The sequence below is a fragment of the Aquarana catesbeiana genome, linkage group LG07 (assembly GCF_042186555.1).
Source record: "Aquarana catesbeiana isolate 2022-GZ linkage group LG07, ASM4218655v1, whole genome shotgun sequence".
Taxonomy (NCBI): Eukaryota; Metazoa; Chordata; class Amphibia; order Anura; family Ranidae; genus Aquarana; species Aquarana catesbeiana.
Genome location: NC_133330.1, coordinates 69,912,108 through 69,927,627, shown reverse-complemented (window position 1 = coordinate 69,927,627; position 15,520 = coordinate 69,912,108). Strand labels below are relative to the sequence as shown.

Genomic DNA, 15,520 nt, shown 5'->3' with positions numbered 1-15,520 from the left:
AAGTTAAATCCAATTCTCTTAAAAACAAATATACCAACTAAATTACTGTATTCACAGATCTGGCTTTGAGTTATGTACCCGTGGGGATGGCTCGTCGGTGCTCCCCAACACGGAAAGGCCTCTGCTTCCCGTTCCTGGGGACAGAGGCATCTCTTTAGCAGCGCTGACGCGCACGCGCTTGACGTCCTGTCTCGCGCCTGCGCACTGGGGATCCTCCACTCTCACTCCATCAGGCTGCTCCCTTTCCGTGTCGGCGGCCTCTGTCGACGAGTGACGTCACCGCGCCTCATGACACGGTGGCGTCGACCATCGCCCAGGCCAAGGAGCCACAGTGGGCGGACGTCACAGCCTATGTGCACACAGCTGATGTCTCCTCCGGACAACACGTTCCGGTTTGGTTGACAATCAGCTGTATTGACGCCACCCTAGCCTACCCCGCCCTACAAATCAATGATTGGCCTGCAAAGCGCCACACCCCACCTTAGATAGAGTACTTAGCCCTGGCCTATCACACACTCTCCTCTGCTACACAGCCGAGAGGAGCCAGTTTTCCCTGCAGGATATGTCTATACTGTTAAACATCAGAGAACAGGTATGTCAATGCCAACTGTATCTGTCACACACATGCTTCAGCTTTTTACACACCTTGCTGTGTGATGACACATATTGTTAAGGCAAAATTATTTTGCATACAAAACTTCACTAGCTCAATGTCTCCAGTATGAGATACATATTTCTTAAAAAATACCCCCCCCTTCCTTGTCTCTGACTCTGCAGATGTGTGTGCAGTCCGCCCAGCAGTGGTGGCTCTTGTGAGCCCTGGCTTGCCGTCTCTGTGGGGATCATTACCAAGGCCAGAATCTGCAAACCATCTTACACTCTCCTTTCTGGGTTTTCATCCATCAAACCATACCCAGTACTTGGATTCTTAACAAATTGATGTAATCCTCTGGACTCTAGGAAGTGAGAGTCCCTCTCTTGGTATACCCGTGTACAGTATATATGCTGAAGAGTCGTATGCTCTGTGAGTACATTTACACACATATACTTGTTCAGTCTGAGATTTTGTACTGTCCTCATGCCTTGTCTGTAATTTAACAGTCTCTCATACTTCTAGACATAATGTTTTTATACCCTATGTTGGTGCTAAATACAATGACTGATCTGTACCCTTATATACATATATCCCCTTTTTCTTCTTTCTAGAAAAATATCAAAACTGCTTCCCCGAAACTCCTGAAGAAGGAAATACACTGTATAGAGGGAACATAACCTCTCTATATTCCGAAACATGTAGAGTATCACGTGCTGCCGTATTCTCACCCCAGCGGGTCATCCTTGAATTTGCTGGGAGGACATACCAATGCACCTTAGCAGTTTGATTACTATTGTTCATTGTCTCTTCTACTCACGTGATTTTATATTATAGATGTTTATGTATATTTTGTATTCAATAAACTTTTGGTGTAAATTTTTAACAACATTTGTGTATCTGACGTTTGCACCATCCATCTATTTCCCGGTGACACACTGCCCATATTATCCCCCTTGGGGCACATCTTCCTTTTGGTTCCTTTCCTTATTTGGGATGTGGCAGTGATCCCTGGGCAAGCTCTAATACTGGTTCCCTTCCGAATTCTTGTTACCTTCAATAAGTTCCAGCAAAACAGTCTCCATCAGAATCTTGGGCATTTGACACTTCCCAGAGTGTCAGTTGCTTTTGTTCCCCGCTAAATGCTATGGTTCCATCTTCTGACCCCTACACCACTACAGGAGAAATGTAGGGGCATGACGTAGGGTCAGAAGGATAAAAAACAAAACATACTCCAACAAGTAAAAAAAAAATGTAACAGTTTTCCCCTAGTTGGTGAACTCCTGAAATGAGAAGATGGAAGTTCCAGATGCACACCTATGGGGGTGGGGGGGATTTGTAGTGACCAGAAGGATACACACATGGACCACATGAGATTAGCTTTACCAGCACCCCTTCCCAATATGTAAGTGATTGGTAGGTTGTCTGACACATAAAGAAAGTGTGCTGGTGAATATTATCTCATCTCTCTCCCTATTGGTTATTTAATGTGATGCGCTGACTCACTGAAAAATAGGGAATTGGAAAAGGTCAGAGGTACATATATACACTTCATTACCAAAAAGATTGGGACGCCTGCCACTTGACTTGGGACTGCAAAGATGCAAAGACCCCATGATTTTCAATGAGTACCATTCATATTTGTGCGACTTCAAAGTGGTCCCTGTACTAAATTGGTCCGACTTTGATGTGAGTTACACAGGCATTTCCTGATATTGTGGCCGCAAAATCGTGGTAAAATTGAAGCAAAATCGCGCGACTTTGAAGTTCATCCCAATTGTGTTCTATTGGGTTGAGGTCAGGACTAAGGATGGACTTGGGGGTGTTCGTACAGCCCATGTGCAGAGCTAATCACAGGCAGTGAGACATTTTCCCGATGTGCGGCTGCAGAGATCGGGAAATGTCTCACAGCCTTTGATTAGCGCGGTGCCGACTTCCTGGCAGGCTCTGCACATGGGCTGTGTGAACACGCCCAAGCCCATCCTTAGTCAGGACTAGTGCAGGCTAGTCAAGTTCCTCCACCCCAAACTCGCTCTTCCATGCCTTTATGGACCTTGCTTTATGCACTGGTCCAAATCATTTGGTGGAGGGGGACTATGGTGTGGGGTTGTTTTTTGGGGGTTGGGCTTGGCCCCTTAGTTCCAGTGAAGGGAACTTAAGGCATCAGCATAGCAAGACATTTTGGACAATTTCATGCTCCCAACTTTGTGGGAACAGTTTGGGGATGGTCCCTTCCTGTTCCAACATGACTGCGCACCAGTGCACAAAGCAAGGTCCATAAAGACATGGATGAGCGAGTAGCTTTGATATCGGTTCATCTGCTGGAGGATAGTCATGACTATGACTGCTTCCAATTCTTAACCTTATGCCCCGTACACACGAGCGGAAATTCCGCCAGCAAAAGTCCGATGTGAGCTTTTGGTCTGAAATTCCGACCGTGTGTACGCTCCATCGGACTTTTGCTGGCGGAATATCCGCCAGCAAAAGACTGGGAGCAGGTTCCGTCGGAAAAAGTTCCTATCGGATATTACGTTCGTCTGTATGCAATTCCGACGCGCAAAAAAACACGCATGCTCCGAAACAATTTAGACGCATGCTTGGAAGCATTGAACTTCATTTTCTCGGCTCGTCGTAGTGTTGTACGTCACCGCGTTCTTGACGGTCGAAAGTTCAGAGAACTTTTGTGTGACCGTGTGTATGCAAGCCAAGCCTGAGCGGAATTCTGTCGTAAAAACCATCCAAGGTTTTTCTGACGGAAATTCCGCTCATGTGTACGGGGCAATAATTTTAGTTTATATGACTGAGTGATATCTATTGGGTGGGTTTCACCATTTTCATCCTCACCCATATTAGGACATTGATTAAACTTTCTTCATTAGCAACAACTATTTCAGTGGATTGCAGCTACATCGGCATACTTCTGTTTTTCTGTCGCTTTCAAAATCTTCACCTCAAGTTTCAAGTGAACTTCCTTCATGGTTGGTACTCCCTTGTATTAACCTAATAATACTGTTGTGTCATAGCAACATTTAAAGAGCAACAAAAAACGATTAGAGGGTACCAAGCCCAACTGAGTTCTTTAGAGCAGTGGTTCTCAACCCTGTCCTCAAGTACCCCCAACAGGCTATGTTTGCAGGTTTCATCAGAGTCAATTTTGGACAGCTATTTTATCTAAGAGAAAAAACCCCAACAGGCCATGTTTTGGGAACTTGAGGACAGGGTTGAGAACCACTGCCTTAGACCACATGTTTGTTAAAGCCCCGTAATTATTTTATTTACAAAGAACAGTACAAACACCCACCCCAGCCCCCCCCCCTCCCCCCGTAGCCTCTAGGCAGTAGCTCCTCCATTACCTTGCCTCATGGAGTTCTTTCAAAATGTAATGAGGGTCAACCGGGCCTGTGTGTTCTGTGAATGGCAGTGTAAAGGGGAAGCCGCTTGGCACAGGACCTGATAGATCAAGGCGATCACTGTAGTAGCTCCAACTACTACAGTGACTGTTAGCTTCTCCAGCAGACCCTCACATATGAGATATGGATACTTACATTGGACCAAGCTGGACCAGTGTAAATATGCAATAAAGGTCATATCTAGGGTTAAACTTTAACAATGTTAGGTCTATGGGCAGGCAAGTGTAAATGAACATGCATCCATTAGGATCCATTTACCTTTGATTTGTCACATTTAGATCTGAAAAAGGGAAAAGAATGCAAATCTTTCTTGTTTTTGTTTTTTCTTACCTAGACAGACTCAGAGGTAGTCGCATGTAAGCGGATGCACATCCATTTACATCCACCTGCTCACACACTAACATTAAAGCAGAATTAAAGGGTGAATACTTACATGTCCAGCATTCTCTTGCTGGCATTTTCTTCTCAGTGCCTGTCTTCGGGCATCTTCATTGGCAGGGGGATGTAGTCACTTCTGCACATGTGCAGGAGCTAGTCATCCCGGCACTCAGAGACAGGCCCAACACTGTAAGCATGTGCAGCTTAGTTTACAGCTTCGGAAAAGACAGAAAGCAGGCAGGTAAGAGCATTTTATTGACGAAGAGAGAAGTGCATCAGTGGCGGCCGGTGGTAATTTTTTTTGGTCAGTCGGTAGCACTTACCCCATTGCTTCACCGGCAGCATCCCCTGCTCTGTGGCAGCCTCCTGTTCCCCTGGTCATCACAGCGGCGGCTTCCGTTTTCCTCCCTTGATCTCACACCCGCTTCTGATTGGCCGGATTGAGGATCAGTGTTTCAACAGCGGATATTCATTCGCTGTTGTAACACCTGGGTGGGCTCATGGCGCAATGCTCTGCGCCACAAGCCCACCCTATTTTGAAGCATATAAGAGCCTATGGCTCTAATCAGGTGCTTCAAAAAACACCCCCGCCGCTGTAATTCAGGCGCCCTGAAAGGGGCCGCACGCATGAATAGGGGGTGGCCTTCGATAGATTCATGCTATGCATTTCTAGATTGTAAGCTCTAACGAGCAGGCCCCTCTGATCCCTCTTGTATTGATTTGTATTTTAAGTGTACTGTCTGCCCTCATGTTGTAAAGCGCTGTGCAAACTGTTATAAATCCTGTATAATAATAATAATAATAATAATAATCTAACTATTATATATATATAGGGGGTGGCGTGGATAGAGGGGGTGGCGCCCGGGTGCCCCTAATGGACAGGCCACCACTGCAGCGCATGTCTCTTCTGCAATAAAAGCTTGCCCGCTCTCTGTTTCTTATAGCAGAGCTTCAGTTCCACTTTAAACTTCTGTTAAAGTGGTAGTAAACTCTGTTTTTTATTTTTACCTACAGGTAAGCTTTATTATAAGTAAAATGAATATCTCCTAAACCTGCACTGCTTAGGAGAAATTTTAGCAAACAGCAGCCGGTGACGTCACCGGTGCATGCGCTCTGAAGGAACGGCATACCCATGCTGTTCCTTCAGAGCTGTGTGCCGCGGCCGAGACTCCTGAACGGATGCATGGGAATGACGTTATCACAGCTCCGTCAGAAGGCCGGAGTCCACGAACCCGGAAGGAAGACGGGTGAAGATGGAAGTCTCTGCAGTGGTGACAGCGCGCCGCTGGAGGGCTTTGTTTTAAGGTAAGCCTTTCATAATATGCTAGTATGCGATGCATGCTAGTACATTATGATATTGCCTTGCAGGGTGAAACTTTTTTTTGTATTTAGACTTTACTACCGCTTTAAGACTGCCTGAAAAACTGACAGGTGGATCTGATCAAAATACTTGTCTGAAAGAACCCTAATGTCGCGTACACATGATCGTAATTCTCGTCGGAAAAAGATATGATGGCTTTTCTGACAGGATTCCGCTCAAGCTTGCCTTGCATACACACGGTCACACAAAAGTTCGCTGAACTTCTGACCGTCAAGAACGTGGTGACGTACAACACTACAACGAACCGAGAAAATGAAGTTCAATGTTCCGAGCATGCGTCGGATTGTTTCCGAGCTTGCGTAGGAATTTTGCGCGTTGGAATTGCTACAGACGATCGCATTTTCGGATAGAAAATTGAGAACATGCTCTCAATCTTTTGCTGGCTGGAATTCAGCCAGCAAAAGCTCTCATCGGTCTTTTGCTGGACGAAATTCCGATCATGTGTACGCGGCATAAGGCCTGGTTCACACCTTAGCACGTTTTCCGTTTTGCAGAAACACACTACAGTCCATTTAACATGGTTTCCTATGGGTCATGTTCACTTTTTTTTCTGGTTTTTGGTTCCATAGAATTCAATGGATGAAAAGCATGTATTGAAAAATGCAAAATGCACCTGGAATATGCAAACTGCAACCTGCATAAGTATGAATCAGGCCTAAGCCCCCGTTCACATTGGCATGGTTTGACACACTATTTGACATGTCAAATGGCATGCCAAATCGCAGCCTATTGCCGGCAACGGCACTGTCCCAATCGGTGCAGCGCCGACTTTGCGGCGCCGCACCGATTTCCAATAGTAGTTCCTGCACTACTTTTGGGGGTGATTTCAATAGACATCTGTGCATGAACCCGCACCGATGTCTTTCAAATCGCCTCCCAACTCGCACTGAAATGCGGGTTTGAAAGTTCAGCTGAACTCGCAGGATTTTAAACCCACGTTTAGTGTGAACGAGGGCTTAGGGAAAGTCATGCGTGCTGCATACACATGTGCTGACAGGGAACATACTGACAGGAGAAGACAGCAGAGTGACCAGAGGGACTGTTTCTGAAAAATCAATAAAAATGTTTAAATTTAAATATGCCCCCCCCCCCCCAAAAAAAACATACACATACACATTTCTATCCCTGCAAATTAATAAAGATTTTTCACAAGTACAAATATTCCAGGATTTTTATAGTTGAATAATCCTACTTCTACTGAGAGTGGCTCTTTGTTGATGTTCTGTTCCAGAATACAGGCACACCATATTATAGAGCATATTATTCATCAGTGAGTGTCTTCTAATAGAGCTCAGACTAGCTTGAGCGTCAACCATTTCCAGTGACTACCTTCCTCGCAAAGCAAGAATTTGGAGCAATGGCTATGAGCAAAACTGACATTTCATACTATTCATAAGTACTCCTAGAAGCCCGCTGGTTGTGAATGGAAGGAATAGAGGTATGCTACGTGTTTGAGATGTAGGATAATCTGATGTGTTTGGGCAGAACAGACTTTTGCAAAAGTCTGGGGAGCTGGCGCTGCCCTCAGGACATCTGGCACACCAGCATACTACCAAGGGCATCTTGTGTTTTTGTTATTCATTCATTCTGACTTTGCTATTCTGTGCAAAGCAGCATAAATTATTGTGCTCTGGGCCAGAAATCAGCCATGTTTTCAGACGGCAATAAATCACATTATGCCCCCACGCCATAAAATCAGGGGTCTCATGGGCTTAGAACAAGAAAAAGAGTGCAGAAGCTAGCTTATCCGATTTCACTGATGATTTCTAAAAATATGTGTCAGTTTTGCTGGAAAGCAAACAGCCTTGGCTGAAAGTTTTAGTTTTCTTAGAATATATGGATTTATTTTATTTATTTTTTTTATTTGAAACTTTGTGACTCCAGAGGTCATTTTAACTGCGTAGCCTGTGGCCATATATATCCATGCCATTAAAGCTGTAATAAACCCAAAAACAAAATATATTATATTACAGCTTACTAATCCTTATATATGATGGCTGCATTAGTTTTCTTTTTAGCTCTGTTTCCCTTTATCTTCACCTGCTGATCCAGAAAATACGTCTGTTATTTTTCAACTTCCTTTACCAGGTCAAGCTGTCCAGACCAGGTAGGAGTTAAAGGGGTGAGACAAACACTAACAGATGTATTTACAATGATCAGCTGTTATTCATTTATGTAAAACCTTTATCTCAAAAGGAAAAATGCAGTTTGTTGTAACTGCTTAAAAAGTTTTAGTTGGACAGGGCTGCCCCCTATTCCCAGCCCTCTTTATTCTGGCTCTTAGCGATCAGGCTCCGCAATGACCCTAATATGTCTGGAGTCCTACGCTGGTGCTAAGTATAGGGTCAACCTCTTTGCGGACGATGTCCTTTTGGTTCTGACGAATCCCCTCACCACTCTCCCTAACCTGCTAAAGGTTCTGCAACACTTTTCAGACCTTTCTGGGCTTTGTATTAACCTAGATAAAATGACTACTCTTAACATTTAGCTGCTTACTTTGTCTCTCGATTGCAGTCACACTTTCCTTTTCGCTGGACATCCTTCTCGATCGACTACCTAGGAATTAAACTGACCCCTACTTACTCCTTCTCGGTTCAGCGCTTACTATTACCCTTTGTTGTACTCACTGACTGCTCTTATGCATTCCTGGCGATTCTGCCACCTCTCCTGGATAGGACGCATTAACTCAGTTAAAATGACAATTCTGCCCAAGGCCCTCTACTATTTCCGAACATTGCCTATACAGGTTCCCCGTATTTTTTGCACCTTCTGCAGAATAAAATTTGATGTTTTATGAGGGCCCAAAAACATCCTAAAGTCCCTAGATCTACTCTTTTCACGCATAGACTACAAGGTGGCCTGGGAGTCCCTAACATATCCAAATATATCCAAATATTACTTGGCAGCCCAAATTTTGCAATTATCTATGGTTCATGTTACCTCAGACATCCCGTTATGGGTGCTCCTAGAACTCCCGAACTGTGCACCAGTGTCTATGCAGGCCCTCCTCTGGCTTCCTCACTAAAACAGCCAAAAACAGCCACAAAAACAGCCCAAGTCAGAAAGGACCGAGTAGATGAAAAAATGTTGAAACCCACCAGGAGAAGGCAGAGGGTTGTTCCATTCCCGGAGGAAATAGCAGATTGTTGACAATGGGCAGGAGGCAGGAATAGAGACATAAGGTTGCTCGTGTACCCAATCGAGTCCCATGTTTTCATACTATGCACCATCAAAGGGCTCGGGGTCAAAGGGCGCCCTAGCACCCTTTGCCACTTTTAAAGTTCTCTTCTGGTGGTATTGGGTCCCTGCCCAGATCACCCACAGCAATCCTAACTGTAGTAACCGATGTTTTAGGGGTTGTGGTCATCATGGAGATTCCCTACACATGTGGTGGGCATGTCCAGGATTGTTGGGCATTTGGTCCTGGGTCCTTGGCTTACTGTGCTCCTTATTTCATTTGACGATCTGCAGGGATGCTAAATTAGCGCTGTCTCATCCTGGGTCTATGCGCTCACCAACAGAAACTGGCACCCTATTTATTTATTTTTATCAGTGAAGACAATTATTGTCCAGGCCTGGGAAAAGCCCACGGTCCCGTTCCAGGGAGCGAAAGATGGTATGACAGCTTTCATAATTAACGAACAAATGTCTAGCATTCTGAAGGACTCCCACTCCAAGTTTCTCAAAATTTGGGAACCTTGGATCGAGTACTCCTTCCCCTTGTTAAACCTGACCAGTATTGGTCGCCTATGACCATCACTTGGGGTAGTCCCAAGTGCCTGTTTCCTCCCACCCTCACCCCCTTCTTCCCCCCTATTTCTTCTCATTTACTCTCACTTTCTTTCGCCTCCTCTCAGGGTTTCCAAACCCTCATTCCCTATCTTGCGTTTCTTATTTTGGGTTGTTCTGGGATGGGGAGACCACACCTTTGTACAATTTTTTGATTCTCCCTATGAGGTATTTCTTTTGGTCTGCCCACCCACTTGTTTATATGTTTGATTGTTTGATTATGCTCTACACTCTAATGTTTATTGCCTTGTGCTATTTTCATTGGTAGCCCCTGCATGGGCGTATCTGGTGCTCACCTTGTTATGTCTTGAAAAACCTAATATTAATTACTGAACCAAAAAAAGGTTTAGCTGGAATTTAGTTTTAATTTGATAGTCATGTCCATCTAAATCTACTAGTGCATCTAACCCTCTGCCCAGACTGACAATGCTGCTGTTCAAAGGTGGCTTTGTTGCTCCTCCTATGGAGTGAAGACACCCTAAAGCAGGCCATATATTATGAAAATGTCTTCTCGTAAGAAAATTGCTCGAATTCCCATCAACGCAGTCAGTGTTTATGGAGAAATCCTTCCCTCAGCGCTATTGTGTTCTTCCATGCCAGAAGAACACAATGATCACTACTGGAGGCTATAGCTGCCGGCAGTGATCATATGAAAAAAATCTGACAGGCTGGTTGTATTGAAGTCGACTGATTGATCAACTTCAGTACAGTAATCAGTTTTTCAGAAACACACTACAGTCCATTTAACATTGTTTCCTATGGATGTAGTTCACATCTGTGCATTTTACGGAAAAGGCCAGGGACTTCTTTCTGGTTTTGGGTTCCATAGACTTCAATGGATCAAAAAATGTGTATTGAAAAAAGCAAAATGCACCTGGAATATGCTAACTGAAACCTGCATAGGTGTGAATCAGGCCTAAAGGAGCTGGGAATCTTCACACAAAATAGCCGGTTCAAACTGGAAAGCGCATTTGATTTGAACGTGTGCGTTCCTGTGATCCTGCGCGTTCCCGTGTGGAGCGTTTTTTTTCTCAGTCCATTTGCTGCAAATCGCACTGGAATGTGGAAAAAATAGTGCAAGCAATACTTTTTCAAAGCGCACTGCACCAATCGCATGGTACTGAGGATGCAATTTGGTGCCCACAAACGTGCTTGTTTACAATCTGTATTTGGGGTGCCATTAAAAGGACATTGGCACCCATGTGCAGATCACAAGGGCAGCATGTTCACCTGCGATGCGGGAAAGGCGCGTTCATGTTTTGCTGGGAACCGCCCCTGAATGTGCAGATCAAAAAAAAAGAAAAATTAAACAAACGACTGCATGCTGCTCAGGGTTTAGAGACAACAATCAATCTGAACTAATGATCATGAGTCAGCTCCCCCCCCCCGGGCATACAGATCCTATTATGGGGAAACTGGGGCTGGGTGAATGATCTTATCCTATACGTGTTTTTTTTAAACAATGCTCCTAAAATTTCTAATTACTTATGTACATGGAGGCAGCCATATTCACTTATTACATACACAAGTCTTGATTCCTGCTTTATAGTACTACACAATGGTCATACTTTACTGCTCCATCTCACTATGCAGAACAATACACTCTGGGGTTGATTTACTAAAGGCAAAAAGACTGTGCACTTTGCAAAGTGCAGTTGCTACAGAGCTTAGTAAATGAGCAAAAGCTCTGCTAACTTCCATCATTCAATCATGTGCAAGCAAAAATTCTGTTTTTTTCCCCCTGGCATGTGATTGGGTACGCTTTGCAAAGTGAAGCTTCACCTCATTTACTAAGCTCTGGAGAAACTGCACTTTGCAAAGTGCACAGTCTATTTACCTTTAGCAAATCAACCCCTCTGTGTTGTGATTACCTTAGTAGGTGTTAAAAGAGAGAAAGACCCCTTTCACACCGGGGCGCTTTGCAGGCGCTACAGCACTAAAAATAGCTCCTGCAAAGCGCCCTGAAAGAGCCGCTGTTGTCTCTCCAATATGAAAGCCCCGAGGGCTTTCACACTGGAGCGGTGCGCTGGCAGGAGGCTAAAAAAAGTCCTGCTAGCAGCATCTTTGGAGTGGTGAAAGAGCGGTGTGTATACCACTCCTCCACCACTCCTGCCCATTGAAATCAAAGGGCAGCGCCTCTATACTGCCGGCAAAGCGCTGCTGCGGGTGGTTTTAATGCTTTCTTGGCCGCTAGCGGGGGGTAAAAGCGCCCCGCTAGCGGCCGAATAGTGCTGCAAAATTGACGGTAAATCGCCTCTAAAAATAGCGGCGCTTTACTGCCGATGCACCCACCGCCCCAGTGTGAAAGGGGCCAAAGAGTACTGAACTGAGCCACTGAGAGCTCCCACTACTGGCAAATCTATACATTTTTATTACAAATATTAGAGGCTGGTTCACACCGGGATCCCATGAGAACTTGCACATTCCTGTGAGATTTCCGCACATTCCCATGCGGTGCGTTTTGACAGCCTATTCATTGAATGGGCTGAAAAATGCACCAGACCATGCAAAAATGTTGCACTACTTTTAAAAACACACTGCACCAAACTGCATGATACTGTAGCTCCATGCTATTTGGTGCCTGCAAACGCACTGTGTTTGCGATCTGCATTTGGAGTGCCATTAACAATACATTGGCACCCACATGCAGCTCGTAAGGGAAATGCGATCGAACACAGTGTGGGAAACGTGCACAGAAAGCTCCCTTCTCACACAGCAGCCTGGTGTGAAGCGGCCCTTGAGGCTTGGTGTGGCCGTGGGTGTCAGAATCGCATCTGTTCCCGCACCCACAACCACCCACAGCCATTGCTTTGCTCTTAGCAGATGCGCGGAGCTGCCATTCATTGTGAATGGCACCCCCTCACATCTCAGCACGCATCGTGTTCGTGGGTGTGGGAACTGCAGGGAAATCGCATGGTCAAATTTATATGTAAGTATTCCAGGGAGATACACATCTTGGTTCCCCTTGCCCGTACCTTCTTTCTCACTATCTGAGCAAAACATTATATCCTATTTGGTACCTTTTTCATTTTTTCAGATAAGCTATGTCTTTTCTCCTGATGAGTGGCAACTGGCCACGAAACAAGTCGAGCCCATCAATGTAAACATGTTCCCAACAAATATCTTGACCTCAACTGTGATTTATTTGCATCCTATAACCCATTTGTATCCATTACTCAACAAGAATTGGCTTTTTATACTAGTTACTTCCATGGGATACTATGCAATTTCAGATGCGTGTATCTATACATGAATTCTCCTTTTTTGTATGTCATTGCCTTGTGTATAGATAAAAAATAACTCATGTTCAATGCTTTGTTTATATGCCAATTAAACAATTTTACAATGTCTCCTACCACGTGTCTTGTGCCTCACTCAAAGTCCCAAAAACTCCTTTCTTATAAAAGACCATGCAATTATCTTGCGGCCGCGTTTTTGAAAAAGTGCACACTCCTTTTTTTTTTTGGGCGGAAACGCAGGCACAGCAGCCCATTTATTTGAATGGGCTTCCGTGCCCATGCAAACGTGGCCTGGGCAAAACGCGGAAGTGTGAACTTAGGGTAACACAACACAAAAATGCGAAAGTCATGGAATAATTATTTTATTTCGAAATACACAATTCTACCCTCCTAATCTTTTTGTGTGCCATGCAGAAAAAGCTGTAGACTCATATTTACGCTGTCAGACTTTAGAGGGTACAGTGCTGTATATCGCTCCCCACAGAGCAGACATAACGTATACATCACTGATGGGTATGTAGAATGATCTGAGCGATTAAACGACGCCTAAGGCACTCCTCTTTGTGGATGAACCTGTACACTTCCCTGCTTGCACAATGTACAGTACGTGCTGCAAATACATTCATAGGAAACAATCTTTTCAGGTACAAAAAATTTCTTTAACAATCGTTTCCTGGTGTGTTCCATGAACAATGTATGATTCATGTATGTAATACTTTAATAACATTATAAAGTTATTATTGCGCAAGTTAAGAAACACAGGAAAGTTTTTATATGAAATCATTCGGGAACCAATCACACTTCCTCAGCCGGACAGATTTCTCTGATACTCGGGAGGAAGTCTGCAAAATTTGTAACCATGCTTGTGAGAGACGGAGGAAGTGTTTATAAAGGCACACGGCTACATTGTGTATTAAAGATCAGACAAGTCTCCTAATACAGAACACAAATGATATATTTCTCTGTAAACACTATTTAAAAAATAAAAATAAAATAAAGAACGTTTAAAAGAAAAACAAACAAACAATTTCACTTCTACTGATAGGAAAACCTTTCTACTATTTGATATAATGGCTACATGGTGTGAATGCAATTCTGTCTCCCAGTGTGCTGAACATACAATACATGTTGTGTGATCATTGTAATAATAATAATGATGCTGATAATAATAATAATACTTATAACTAAATAATTATAATTAAATAATAATATTTATAATATAATAATAATACTTATAATTAAATAATGATAGTAATAATACTTATAATTAAAAAATAATAATACAAATAATAATAATACTTATAATAATAATAATAATAATGCTGATGCCAGGGCCTGCCTGATCTGATAGGAATCGAATGCATTGATAAGACCTGTCTTCATATAACACAGTTTTGCTAACTCTAAGGATCACCACACACATTACGATCTCTATACAATCAACTTTAGATCTACCAAACCTATGCAATATGAGGATCTACTGTGCCTAAACTATACCATCAATCTTTATCCAATCAGGCAAGTCCTTGCAATGCATTGTACTTGTTGAATCTAAAAGGGAGATTGTGTGTGTTGATTTTAAAGATTTTTAAAGAAGATTGTACAATCAGATTGTGTGGTGTATGGCCAGCTTTAGGCATGGTGAGGGTGTGTATTGATGTGTGATGATTGTGTACAGTGATCAGTGAGGTGTGTGTGTTATGGGGGGGGACACCTGTGGGGTGTACATACAGGTAAGGGGTCTCCTCCAGGTATGAAGTGCCCATGTACACTGATGGATGGGTAGGTGTGTGCCCGGTGTGTCCTCAGCATGACATGGTATTCCTGTCTCTCCCTCACCCAGGGTGGGTTGCAGCTGGCAGATCAGTCCCCCTGCCCCCCTCCCCTGGCACTCACCCAGATCCAGCCGCAGTGGTGGCCTTGATGGACAGGATCCTCAGCCTGTTGGCTGTGTCTTTCAGGGCCTGTAGAGTCAGCTGGTCGGGCTTGTGATAAGCGGCCATGGAGAAGACGGCTGTCGGGGATTAGTGAGCGATGTGCGGACACAGGACAGCTGCAGGAACACCGGGGGAGGAGGACAGCGAGCGGTAATAAAGGCAGACAGGGGGCGGGGCTCAGGCACTGGCATACACGAGGGCAGGGGGCGGGGCTGGGAGGGAGAGTGGCAGAATAGTGACAGTTGGGCGGAGAGTGGGAGGAGCTGTGTGGAGGAAATGACAGGGGGAGTGCAGAGGACACAGGCAGCGCCCACACTGTACACACAACACACCTATAGAGGTACAATGCCACTGACATACTCAATGCTGATTGGCTGAAATCATCACCCTGGAAGTCATGTGTTTCCCCATAGAGAGGAATGTACATCAGATATGTTCTTCCCCCTCTCACCACCCATCATAGGAGGAGGAGGAGATGCTGCACACAAGGAAATATTTTATACTGTTGCAATCTCTCAAAGTGTATGTGATCTGTAAAGGTGACCACATACTATACAATCTTCTTTAGATCTACCATGAACTATGTAGTGCAGGGCTCTGCTAGACTGCATACACATTGAATTGGTTGTTCAGATTTGTCCTTCTATTACATCATTTAGATAAATCTAAAGGAGATTGTATACAGTCAGATTGCACAGTGTATGACCAACTTTACAATTGAGCCTCCATTCACACCTAGGTGTTTGGTATCACCACCATTCTGCCCACAATTCCAGAATTGCAGCAAAACATGG

At 44.2% G+C, this 15,520-nt stretch overlaps 1 protein-coding gene across 1 annotated transcript in view; it reads right to left on the bottom strand.

The window, feature by feature from the left end:
- The window catches only part of TKT (transketolase), an 81,746-nt gene extending 66,838 nt beyond the window's left edge, over positions 1 to 14,908 (bottom strand). Inside the window, exon 1 of the mRNA XM_073592309.1 lies at positions 14,686 to 14,908. Coding sequence (XP_073448410.1) covers positions 14,686 to 14,792 — 107 coding nt within the window. The 5' untranslated portion in view covers positions 14,793 to 14,908. The remainder of the gene's footprint in view (positions 1 to 14,685) is intronic.
- Between the last annotated feature and the right edge of the window lie 612 nt (positions 14,909 to 15,520).